Source organism: Daucus carota, chromosome 1, assembly GCF_001625215.2.
Source record: "Daucus carota subsp. sativus chromosome 1, DH1 v3.0, whole genome shotgun sequence".
Lineage (NCBI taxonomy): Eukaryota > Viridiplantae > Streptophyta > Magnoliopsida > Apiales > Apiaceae > Daucus > Daucus carota.
The window spans coordinates 25,307,859-25,319,521 of NC_030381.2; the positions used below are offsets into that span (position 1 = coordinate 25,307,859).

The 11,663-nt window shown below is 35.0% G+C and overlaps 1 protein-coding gene across 1 annotated transcript; it reads left to right on the forward strand.

Annotated features, from left to right (window-relative positions):
- Nucleotides 1-253: 253 nt before the first annotated feature.
- Nucleotides 254-7,781, forward strand: LOC108205719 (QWRF motif-containing protein 2). The gene is made up of 6 exons (XM_017375759.2): nucleotides 254-1,954; nucleotides 3,583-3,702; nucleotides 5,687-5,800; nucleotides 5,916-6,005; nucleotides 7,304-7,411; nucleotides 7,522-7,781. Exons 1-6 carry the CDS (start codon nucleotides 536-538, stop codon nucleotides 7,579-7,581), a joined length of 1,911 nt encoding a protein of 636 aa, XP_017231248.1. The 5' UTR covers nucleotides 254-535; the 3' UTR covers nucleotides 7,582-7,781.
- The last annotated feature ends 3,882 nt before the right edge of the window (nucleotides 7,782-11,663 follow it).

Consider the following 11,663-nt stretch of genomic DNA (forward strand, 5'->3'; position numbering starts at 1 on the left):
TTAAATGAAAAATTATTTAACCACATTATTTTATCATAATTTTATTTTTAAAATAAAGTTAGTTAAATTTAAAATATATTCAATAAAATAATAAATATTATATCCACCCGTGTTTTGAACGGTTATAACAACTTAGTATTATTAGTACGAGAGTAACGTCTTTCCAAAGATTCACAAAACCCCAAACCCACCTAAATTTACACAAATAGTGTTTGCCATTTTGCAATTACTCCTCCGAAATCTCACCCCCACTAACCCCATTTCACTCTCTCTCTCTCTCTCTCTCTCTCACACTGACATTCTCGCCGGAGAGAAATATCTCTCTCTCTAAAATCTTGGGTGCTTAACTTACAAGCATAGAATTCGAAAAAGGTGGGATCTTTGAAATACCCGTCAACTGATTTCGATATATTCTTGAAAATCTTGGATTTTCCGCAGGTTTTTAGCACTTTTTGGGAATCTTGGTAAGTGCATTTTGTAGGTGACAATGTGAGGTTAGTATTCAAATCTGTAGTGTGTGTTTATTTGAGTTGTAATGATGGTAGCTGCTGTTTCTGAAGCAGTTTCAAGTAATTCATCAAGAAACCCAAAAGCAAGTCCAATTAGTGATAATCCAAGAAGACCCCCATTGTTACCTTCTGAAAAAGATAATGGAATTAACCCAAAAAAACCCAAATCAAGACAAGTTACTTCGAGATATTTGTCCCCTTCACCTTCAACTTCTAATGCATCACCTTCTACTTCTAATTCAAGAAGATGTCCATCTCCTTTAGTTTCGAGAAATAGTGCCAATAGTTTGAGTACTCCTGCTACGCTTCCGAAAAGGTCAGTATCTGTGGACAGGAGAAGACCCTTTAGGCCGGATCTTGAGTCTAAAGTAGGCAATGTTGGTGAAGTTTCTGCTGCTACTAAGATGCTGGTAACTTCTACTAGGAGTTTGTCTGTTTCGTTCCAAGGGGAGGCATTTTCACTACCAATTAGTAAGACTAAAGTGGCTCCAGCTTCGCCTAATTTGAGTAATGTTAGGAAGGGTACGCCTGAGAGGAGAAGGACTAATACTCCATCAAGGGGGAAGCTTGATGGTGGTGGAGATCAAGTGGAGAATTCTAAGCCAACTGACCAGCATAGGTGGCCTGCCAGAACACGACAACCGAACTCTTTAGCCAGAAGTGTAGATTGTAGTGGTGACTTAAATAGTAAGCTAATTGGATCCGGGAATGTTATAAGAGCGCTTCAGCAGTCCATGAATGGTGAGAGTAGGAGGGCATCTTTTGATGGTAGATTAAGTCTCGATTTGGGGAATACTGAGGTTATGAAGTCAATTGAGCAAACCCCAGATGGTAAATCATTAAATTTGCCATCTGTCTCTTCTGATCTCACTGCATCAGATACAGACAGTGTCTCTTCTGGTAGCACCTCAGGAGTGCAAGAATGCGGTGGCATACCCCTTCGACATAATGGGCCTCGTGGGATTGTTGTATCAGCAAGGTTTTGGCAAGAAACTAATAGCCGGTTGAGGAGGTTGCAGGATTCTGGTTCACCATTAGCAACAAGTCCTGGGTCGAAATCGGGTGTCTCACCAAAATTTATTCAGTCAAAAAAGTTCCAGTGTGATAGTTCATTGTCATCACCACGCACAATGGCATCTCCTAATCGAGGAGGTGCTAGACCTGCATCACCTAGTAAGCTTACGCCATATGTGGCCTCATCGCCTTCAAGGGGGATGATCAGTCCATCTCGTGCCAGGCATTCAGTTAGTAGTACAATTAATAGTCATTTTAGTGAAACACCCTCGGTTCTCAGTTTTGCTGTTGACGTACGAAGGGGTAAAGTGGGGGAGAATCGTCTTGTTGATGCTCATCTCTTAAGGCTTCTCTACAACCGGCAATTACAGTGGCGCTTTGTAAATGCAAGGACCGAAGCTACATTGTTGGTGCAGAAACGCAATGCAGAGGTAGGCAATTTAAAGTTATGTTTTTTTTTGTTCTTTTTAATAGTGAGTTTGTATTTTTACTATATTTAGTAAGGTCAGACCACGTCTCTAGTGGTGTAAGTGCAATTTGCTAATTAAATGACAAGGGGAGAACCAATTAGATGTGAATTACCTCTAATTTAAGAACTGTCAGTAAATATTTTTTTTTTAAAAAATGCGCAATGTGCACTTCTTTGGTACAAAATTATATGCCAGTATATCTTAAAAGTACCACCACAATAGCAACATTCTTGTATCAAGGAAAAAATTATATGACGGCAGCCCTTTAAAAAATTTTATTAACTTGCAAAGTCAAACTAGCACAGAAATCAAGCCAATCAGCCTATGTTGTCAATATGCATTCTTGATCAGGTTCTAATTAGACAACAATCAAGTTAGGATATAATCTATGACTATATTGTATAGGCTGCATCTTTAAAATGTGGACCTGTTCTAAGCCCTTGTTAAAATTTCTATAATTTAGTAATTGCTTTTCCATAAGTATATTTAAGTATGTACATATTGTTGTTCTACATTTTAATCAATAAAAAATTCTGTTTAGGCTTGACATGCTGTTGAGCTATCTTTGGTAAAAGTTACTTGTGGTCTATAGCTGCAAAATCTACCCTTTTTGCTTCAACTTGCAACTTAATGGAAACTATCCGGTCTTAAGTTACAATCTATAGTTTGTAATTTGGTTTATGGTAATATTGAAGTCTAAGGACTTGTATCCATTTAGCATGCCAAATAAACAAGCCATACCCAAGAGTCTAGAGATTAGTGAACCATATTTAGAGAGAGGTCCAGCAATATTTGTTGGGAAATTAATAAATAGGTTGTACAATTCTTATTTGCTCCTCAGAGGATGTCTTGTTGTAATTTCAACATTTCCATCTCTATATATGCTGCATTAAATTCACAGTTATGGTAGCTTGAAACTGTGATGTTGGGTATATTTGCAATTTTTGGCTTACGTAAAGAGAGTTGGATTTATTACCATTAGGGTTATTTTACTTTTGCTACAGAGTGAAAGGAGAATCCTTGTCAAAACAGTGAGATTGGGTCGATTAATCATTAAGTTTTAGGGAATTAATGAACAAATACAGTGATGAACATTAATAACTTTGTTCTTAAAATATTCACCATGTTTAGAAAGGAAAAAAACTTCTGTGACCAAGGCCATTTGGTCTAGCAGTAACCTCGTGCCTCCCTATACAGTTTTGATGGAAAAATGGGGGACATGTGTTCAGTTATTGACAAAAAAACTTTTTGTGGAAGTGCTGTTTGTATTGCATAATGAAAGAAAACTTTATAAATGGTTGTTGGTTGGTCTTGGGATATATCTTGTGAAAAGAGAGTATTGTGATGCTGTAATATGAAAAGTTTCCGATGTGTATCTACTTTTTTAAATTCTGAAATCAGTTATAACTGCTAGATAATGTTAAAAAGGTAAGATCTAGTATATGTTATTATCAATCAGCTCTCGGTAACTGTCTTGTCCTTCAACAAATTCAAATGTACATAATCTTTAGTTGTATCCTGAGTAATCATTTATTGTGTTGCTAATCTTCCCGAGTAATTTGGTGGACTAAATCCCTTCCTTTTATCAGAAAAATCTATGGAATGCTTGGATAACAATCTCAGATCTTCGTGATTCTGTGACGAAAAGAAGGCACAGATTACAGTTATTGAAGCAAAAATTGAAATTAGCCGCTATCCTCAGGGAACAAGTATGTACTATTCCTTTTAAATCTATATTAAGAATATATTATGACTGGGTCCTTATGTTCTTTATAACTGGTTACTTCCTCCTGCCTAGTGCTTGCAGATGAAATTATTACTGCTCCCACTACACTTGCTCACAATATACTTGCTCCACACTACCTTTCTTTTGACCCATCAAGAAAAGATATATTTAAAAAGAAAATAAAGAATTCTTTGTACGTATCATAACATAAACTCTTAATAATTTTTTCTTCTCCTGCCATTAAAAGAAATTTGGCGTACTTGTCCTACCAAGTTCTCTGGAATAAGTTGCACAAGAGGTGAATTTTGAATTTTCCTCACAAAATATGTTGATTTAGCTTCATTAGTTCTTTGCTCAGTGCTCTCATATAGTTCTGTAGCAAAAAAAATGCAGACTAAGGTTTTGAAGTCCAAGTTTTGGTCTTATATACTTATATATCTTTATGGGCTATTGACTTTTGTTTCTACGTGTTTTGATTCTCCCTGTTTGAATTGGTTTCACTGTCTTTTTTCCCCACCGCCACCTGCATGACTGCACCTTGTTTTGTTTATTCTGGTTAGTGTGATCGTTTTTGTGACGCCCAACTAAGCCCCAAGAATTCAAGTATTCAAATCATGGGGATGTATGCATGTTTATGGTTTAGTGTGTCCTCTTCTGTTAGATAGAGACCATTTAATTTAGAGTTGTTTTTTTTGCTAGGTATAAATTTAGAGCTTGTATTTTAAGCTTTAAAGCACTTGTAATACCATACTTCAAAAATTTACACTTACAATACTGCTCTAAAAGATTTTTCATAGTTTGTGTACTTCCATCAAGTGTTGCTAATGGTGTTGGCTTAAAATACAAATAGACAGGGTTTAAAGTGCATTTCGTGTATCTGCACTTCAAACTTTACAACACTTGCAATACTCATATCGTCCATTTGCATTTTCACTCAACGCTGTTAGCAACACTTGACGGAAGTATACAAACTGATGGGAATTTTGGGTTTTAAAAACCCAAAATGTAGGTAAACAAAATACACTTTTCTCTCAAATATAAGGATCCCAATAACTTTCTCTCATCTTTTGTACCTGCCCTGTCATCCATGACTATTTATATCAAATCCTGCACTATTCCTGTCTAGCCAAGACATATCAATCCACTATCAACTTCATGCCAATTTTTGATTGTGATGTAATGAATCAGTCAGTTTAGTTTCTCGTTCTCCTGTGATAGTGCCTTTGAAGCACATTTCTTTCCAAGACTCCAGGTGCTAGACTCCTGTAGATGGTGTTTCTATATTTGACTATTTACTTTTTCACTTTTTTCTCCAAATTCAGTAAGCTTAACTTTGGACTCCCAACCAAATGACGTCAACGTTGTGCTCCTGAATCCAAGAAAGAAAATAATTGAAAATGATATATTTTCCTTTTTCTCCTAATGTTTCGAAATATGGGAAGAAATTGTGGAGACAAATATGTAAGGAATTACTATCTGATTCATTAACTTTTTTTTATCTTTCTTCCTTCAAATTTATTCTGGGACAAGTTAAAGAATTCATTTCTTTCCCTTTCTTTTCTCTTCTTTCAAGAATAATGTTTTTAGAACACAGTATATGCATTTGTCAACAATCAACATAGCAATTTGTAGCAGTCTGCAGATGCAAATTCGTTTTTCATTCCCAACTGCAGTTTAAAGGAAGCTCATACGAAGGGCTTCAAATATAATTCTATTGCATATCTCATAGAGACTCTAAACATTTTGGCCAATAATATCATTTCTTTCTTTAATATTAGTTTTAATTGTTTACAATTAATTATAAAACAATACCAAGGAACTCTTGCTCTAGCTATTGCTTTCACTCCCTCTACGAGGCTTGAGGGTTTAACCCTTGTTGAAGGCAGAATGTCTGTTTGTGTGTGCTTGATTGTGTTTCAATTAAAAAGAGAGTAATTGCATCTAATGCACTTATTTACCTACTACAGAATGCTTTTCTAGAGGACTGGGCTTCCCTAGAGAGAAACCACTCTATTTCGTTGCTTGGCGCAATAGAAGCACTGAAGGCTAGCACTCTTCGGCTTCCAGTTGTCGGAGCAATAGTATGCCCAATTTTTATTCCCAAATTATATTTCTTCTTATCAAGTGTCTGTCATCCACACGATACACATCTGTGATTGAGCTTGATAATATGGTGCTGTGCTTAATTCATGACAGGCTGACATTCAAAGTATGAAAGAAGCTGTTAGTTCAGCACTTGATGTAATGCAGGCAATGGGATCCTCGATATGCTCACTTTTGTTGAAGGTAATTTTACTCATGTCAGGACCTCTGTCATTTGTTTGCTTTCGTACTGAATGCTGTGAAAATTTATGGTTGTAAATGTCTTCACTCAATAATTCTATTCAATTTGTTTATCAGATATTTTTTCATGTCTACTTGATCCTAATTAAGGAAATCAAACCTTGGTTTGATGAGTGTACTTGTGTTGCACAAGTTGCCATCAGCAGCTGTTCCTAATCCTGTCCTAGCTGGACGTAAGGGATTGTCAAGTTCTTAGGACCTAAAAAAACATTTATCAGTATTTACAAAAGATAGAAAAGGCAAGTACTAGAAGTTAGTTTATTCTGCAACTTATAAGACAACCTTAAGTTTCAGGGATGTGGTCATTGGTTTTAAGTAAGCTATTATAAGACTGAAATATTCCAGTTTAGGAGTCTTATTCATCTTTACTAAAAGTCACCATGGTTTGCTATTTTTTGTAATCACAGTGCATTGGTTACTAATGACAATGATTTGAGTTGATTAATTTCTTGCATACTCTAATAGTACTTATATCGGAGCTTGTGTATATGCAAACAGCATAAATAATTATGTATAAGCTTCTGGCAGAGTAATTTTAACTTTTAAGAAGCATGAAGATAAATTTGTGCGTAATACATTCAAAGTCCATATATTCTCAGAATGAAACATATGTGCATCTTGTTATTGGAGCATAGGATATAAATGCTTTTAGATCCAATAAAACCCAAATGCTCTCTAGGATGTTCTATGACTAAGAGATTAAAAAGGTCTTGGAGCTGATTTTAATTTATATTTGTTCGTCTTTGATAGCAAAAAAGGTATACATAAAAAACAATTGATAGTATAGCAGATTTCTTTGCTACAGAAGTATATGTCAGTAGGAATCATTTGTCAATGGAAAAATTCATTTGATTTATTTATGCTTTCTGTTTTATTCTAATGACTCTATTGTCTGTTTCTTGTTAGAAGGGTGAACTGTATGTTCCTTTATCTTTATGTTGGATTTGGTAAAGAAGAATATACTTCAGTATTGTTTGATTAATGCAATTTTGAGTATGTGGAGTGTCTCAACTGAATCTCATAGTTGGAATCTTTTTGTGGGACAATACTAGAAGTTCAATTTAACTTTATATGGCAAAATCTGCAGCTGCTATGTTTTCGTTGTTATGATTGAGCCATTGGGCCACATAAATTAAGTTTCTTCGCACTTGCGATATCGGTGAAAAGACTAGGTTAAAAATAAACGTTATTGACCCTGTGTTGGATATTTTGAGATTATACTCAACTTCAATTAAATCTAGGTGGAGGAACTGTATTCCTTGGTGGCTGAACTTGCACAAGTGTGTGAGAAAGAACGTTCTGTGCTGGAACAGTGCAAAGACTTTTTGTCTGTCCTAGCGACTATGCAGGTAAGAGCTCCTTCTTGATTGCTTTAAAGTTTAATACAGTTGCGAGTTTGTATCTCATACTTAAGCAAGCTCTTTACATTTGTTTTCTTCCTCTTCTACTTTCAATACAGGTTAAGTACTGTAGCTTGAGAACACATTTATTACAGTATAATCATGTACCAACTACCTGACCACAGTTGTAGAATTGATCAACTAAGCTAACATAACACGGGAAAAATCAACCTAGTGAAGCGACAAGTGAAGTTAATAGCAAGGGGATTCTCAATTGGCAATTTTTCGTGACAGCTGAGGGCTTCTATGTATCATATATGAGATGTCTGCTAACCATGTATTCCGTACTTTTTTTCTTAATGATCTTTTAAGGTTTAAAGCAACGTGTAAAGAAAGAAACACTCACTCGCACACAAACGTCTTCTCTCTGTCTTATGTTTATAATTAGGATTACTACATAATTAGAATGGACAGTGATGGCTGTTGGTTTTCCACAATAAGCCCAAGGGATTATGTGCAGAGTCTTATGGTCAATTTTGGAGGATTCAATGGTGCCGTGTTGATGTGTTTTTGTGGGAATTTCAGCCGGATTCCTCTTTTTATCCTTTTAGTCCCTTTCTTTGTCTATCTGCACACGAGGATCAGGTTGACATGAGACAAAGTGGAGTCATTATAACTCATGATTTCAGTAGCTATGAATTGCAGCACCAGATGAGAATGCAGAGGGTAAAAGAGTCACATTATAGTCAATAGTGGCCATATATATAATTTAGTTTAGTTTTAGTTTAATTAGCAGTAATATAACTTTTTAGCAGCGAATGAACTAGTAGTGTAATTAGAATGGACAATGTATCAACTGAAAAGCAGCCGACAGAAGCTTCATTCGTTGGTTTGGTATGAATGGATTATCAATCCACATAGGAGCCGTACGGTTTGCAATAAAAAAGGTTGACTAGGGTACAAGAAACATTAGACGATGTTGGTTAGTTTTGATTGATCGTTCATTATGATTCACTGGTTTCGGTTGTATGCAAGTAGACGAGAGTTGCATTTGATCTGAAATATGAATATTGGTTTAAGTCCTCTGTAAGAGTGTTGGCTCTTATTGTCACAATTTTCAAAAAGATGTGCTTAAATATCATTGTCGGAGAAGATGGTCGCAACACTTGGTGAAAACCTTTTCATTTGCCAAGTCTTTAAAAGGAAAGCAGCTAAGGATGAGTCGTTGAGACTACTGCTATACCGAATCCAGGACCATAGCCGAGTGACTCTGTTTTCATCTACATTGCTTTACTAGCTAAGCTTTGTGCGGGGTACACCTTCTAACCAGAGGAAAAAAGGCGCTCCGCCCGATTGAGTTTGCAGGGCTTTGTTGTCTCAGATTATGCTGGTATAAACCAAATAACTATGTCATCACATGCCAAATATACGTATCCAATAAACCAAGTGTTTGATTTGCCATCCATTCCTTGTCAGCTTATTGTCCACCCTTAACACTGACAACCGATATTATCTGCATTAATTCTCGAGGCCTTTTCAGCAACGGTCAGCGTGCAGATTTGCCATTCTTGAGAAGAACCAGGAATTTTCTTACGGCAAGTTCTCCCTTCCGAAGCAGCTGATTGCTCATGTCTTCATTGTGTGTGTATGTATAAAAGGAAAAAAAAACTTTCAGTTTTTATCTTTACGGATACCTAACCGAAACAGCAAAGTTCAATAATTAATAACGAGATCTTTCAATTTTTTCGGGAATTCCAAGATTTCAAAGCACTAAACAATAAACAGGGAAATCCATCAAAAATTAAGAGCTTATTGCAATTTGCACCCCTAAACTTAGGCCCAAAAACACATTAGCATGCAAACTTTAGATAATTGCACTTCGCCACCCGCATGTATTTTGTGCACGGCAATTCCCACCCTTTCCGTCAACCTCCGTTAAATATTTGTGTTTAACGTTAATTAAGGCGTGGGTAAAATGGAAAAAACGTATTTTAAGGTCTTCTTCCCCATTTTAATGTATATAAACCCTAATATATTTCATATTCATTAGCCCTAATTTACTACCACTTTGTTCCATAACCGTTATGAAACCCAAAACATTCTCCATCTGAATATACCCTCGAAACATTCGAACAAGGTAGTAATTTTTAAACTCGATTTAGGGTTCATAACCCGAAATGGGAGGTTTTTTATTAGTTGATTTTTGACTAATTTTAATGTCTTAAATAGTTTCCCATGTCATTTACAATCGATTGAGGTATATTATTATATCATTTGATTACTAGAATTGATAGAACTCGGTATATTATCATATCATTTGATTACTAGAATTGATAGGTCGAGTTCTTGGATTTTGTTAGTAGCTATTTATCAATTTTCCATATTCATAATTGATTGTTTGTTTGTATTGTTAATTGTAACATGTTGTAGATGTTGAGAGTTTCAGTTTGTAATATAAAATGTTGAGTTTGGTTGAGTTTTGATCGACTTCGTGTTTTCCACCAGAAGAGTCAAGTTCAGGGGTTGTTTTGATCGGAAATCATGATCGGTTGATTGTTAGTTGTTGTTGATTCCTTGCAATTCTGGTCGCCGGAAAAGATGGCCAGAATCTGGGCACTATTGTAGTGTTCTGGAGATTTACCTAAGTCAGCTGAATTAACCCACTAATAGTGTTTAATTTTTTTAAATGTCATAATTGCCCTCAACTTTTAAATGGAACCGTTAAGTTTTGATGGAAGGGGTGGAAATTGCCGCACACAAAATACATGTGGGTAGCGAAATGCAATTATTAAAGTTTACATATTAAAGTATTTTTGGATCGAAATCTAAAAATGCGAATTGCAATAAACTCAAAATTCAAACATAATCAATTTGAGATCTTCCTTTATATATACTGGTAGATATAGACACATCTTTTAATCAGAAAAAAATTTAATTTTATAAAGTCGTATGCGCCGCAAATCCTCCCACTTCTAAATATAGTAATTAATATATGTGCAAAGAGTGAATCACATAACTCATATAACTTCGCAACTTTCCACCTTTTATCCAAAATTATTATCAAATCATTTATCATACTAATTACTGAAGATTCATCGTGAATATCACAATCCTCACGCACATGATTAGAGCTAAAAATGGGGCGGGTTCGAGATGGGGATTTTATTTCCCAGCCCTACCTCATATATATTTTTCCTGCTCCGTTTCCATCCTATTTCCCGCGGGGATATATTTTTAGTCACCTTCCCCCGCCCACTGGGATTTAATATAATTTCATCCCGCTGTTATTTGTAATATTATATTTTGAATAATTACTTAAAAAATTAGTAATTTTTTCTTCAGAATTTAATAAAAATATACGATAAATGTATATTAAATGCAAAAAACTAAAATAATGCAAGTATGTCAAATCAGAATAACAATATATCATGCAATCTTTTCTTAATAATCGCTTTGCATATAAAAAATCAAAGAGGCATCTTATACATAACTGTAATACAAGTTGATGTAGTATCTAGTATCCATTACCACTCTAAAGTTATAGTTCTGTGTATTATAAAATAATAATATTAAATATAATAAATATATTATATTAATTATTATTATTTATTTATATTAGATATATGCGGGGCGCGGCAGAGAATCCCCGCGGGATCAACATATACCATACTCGTCTCATATTTTGGCGGGACAAAAAATTATTCCTTATCACTGCCCCATTACTCATATTAGTGGGACGAATCTGTCCCCATTCGGGTGGGTTGGAGCGGGTTCGCCATTTTTCCGACCCCATTTTTAACCGTACACATGATTATATAATACAGGTAATGCTGAGTAGCTTTTTAAAAATTGTTTCTTTTATCTTACACGTAGAGACTCCAAAATACATATGACTCTACACATGATTATATAATACATGTAATGCTGAGTAGTTAATTAAAAATTATGTCTTTTATCTTACACGTAGAGACTCCAAAATACATATGTAGCAATGTAGGGACGTATCGTAAGCAGTAAAGATAGAATATTTTTTTAACGGTATTGTGAATAATTGTGAGGCTAATAAAATTGAATATTAATGGCAATCTGGTAAACTACGTTAGGCAATTCTGTGTTATATTATTTGAAGTTTATACTATGAATTTTCGAAATTTTTTGGTTCTCTGCCCCAAAAGAAAAAGAATTAACTGAGAAGTCACTCCAAATATATCAAATTATAGCATCTTTAAGTTCAATAATACTGAGTTTGAAACTTTTATCT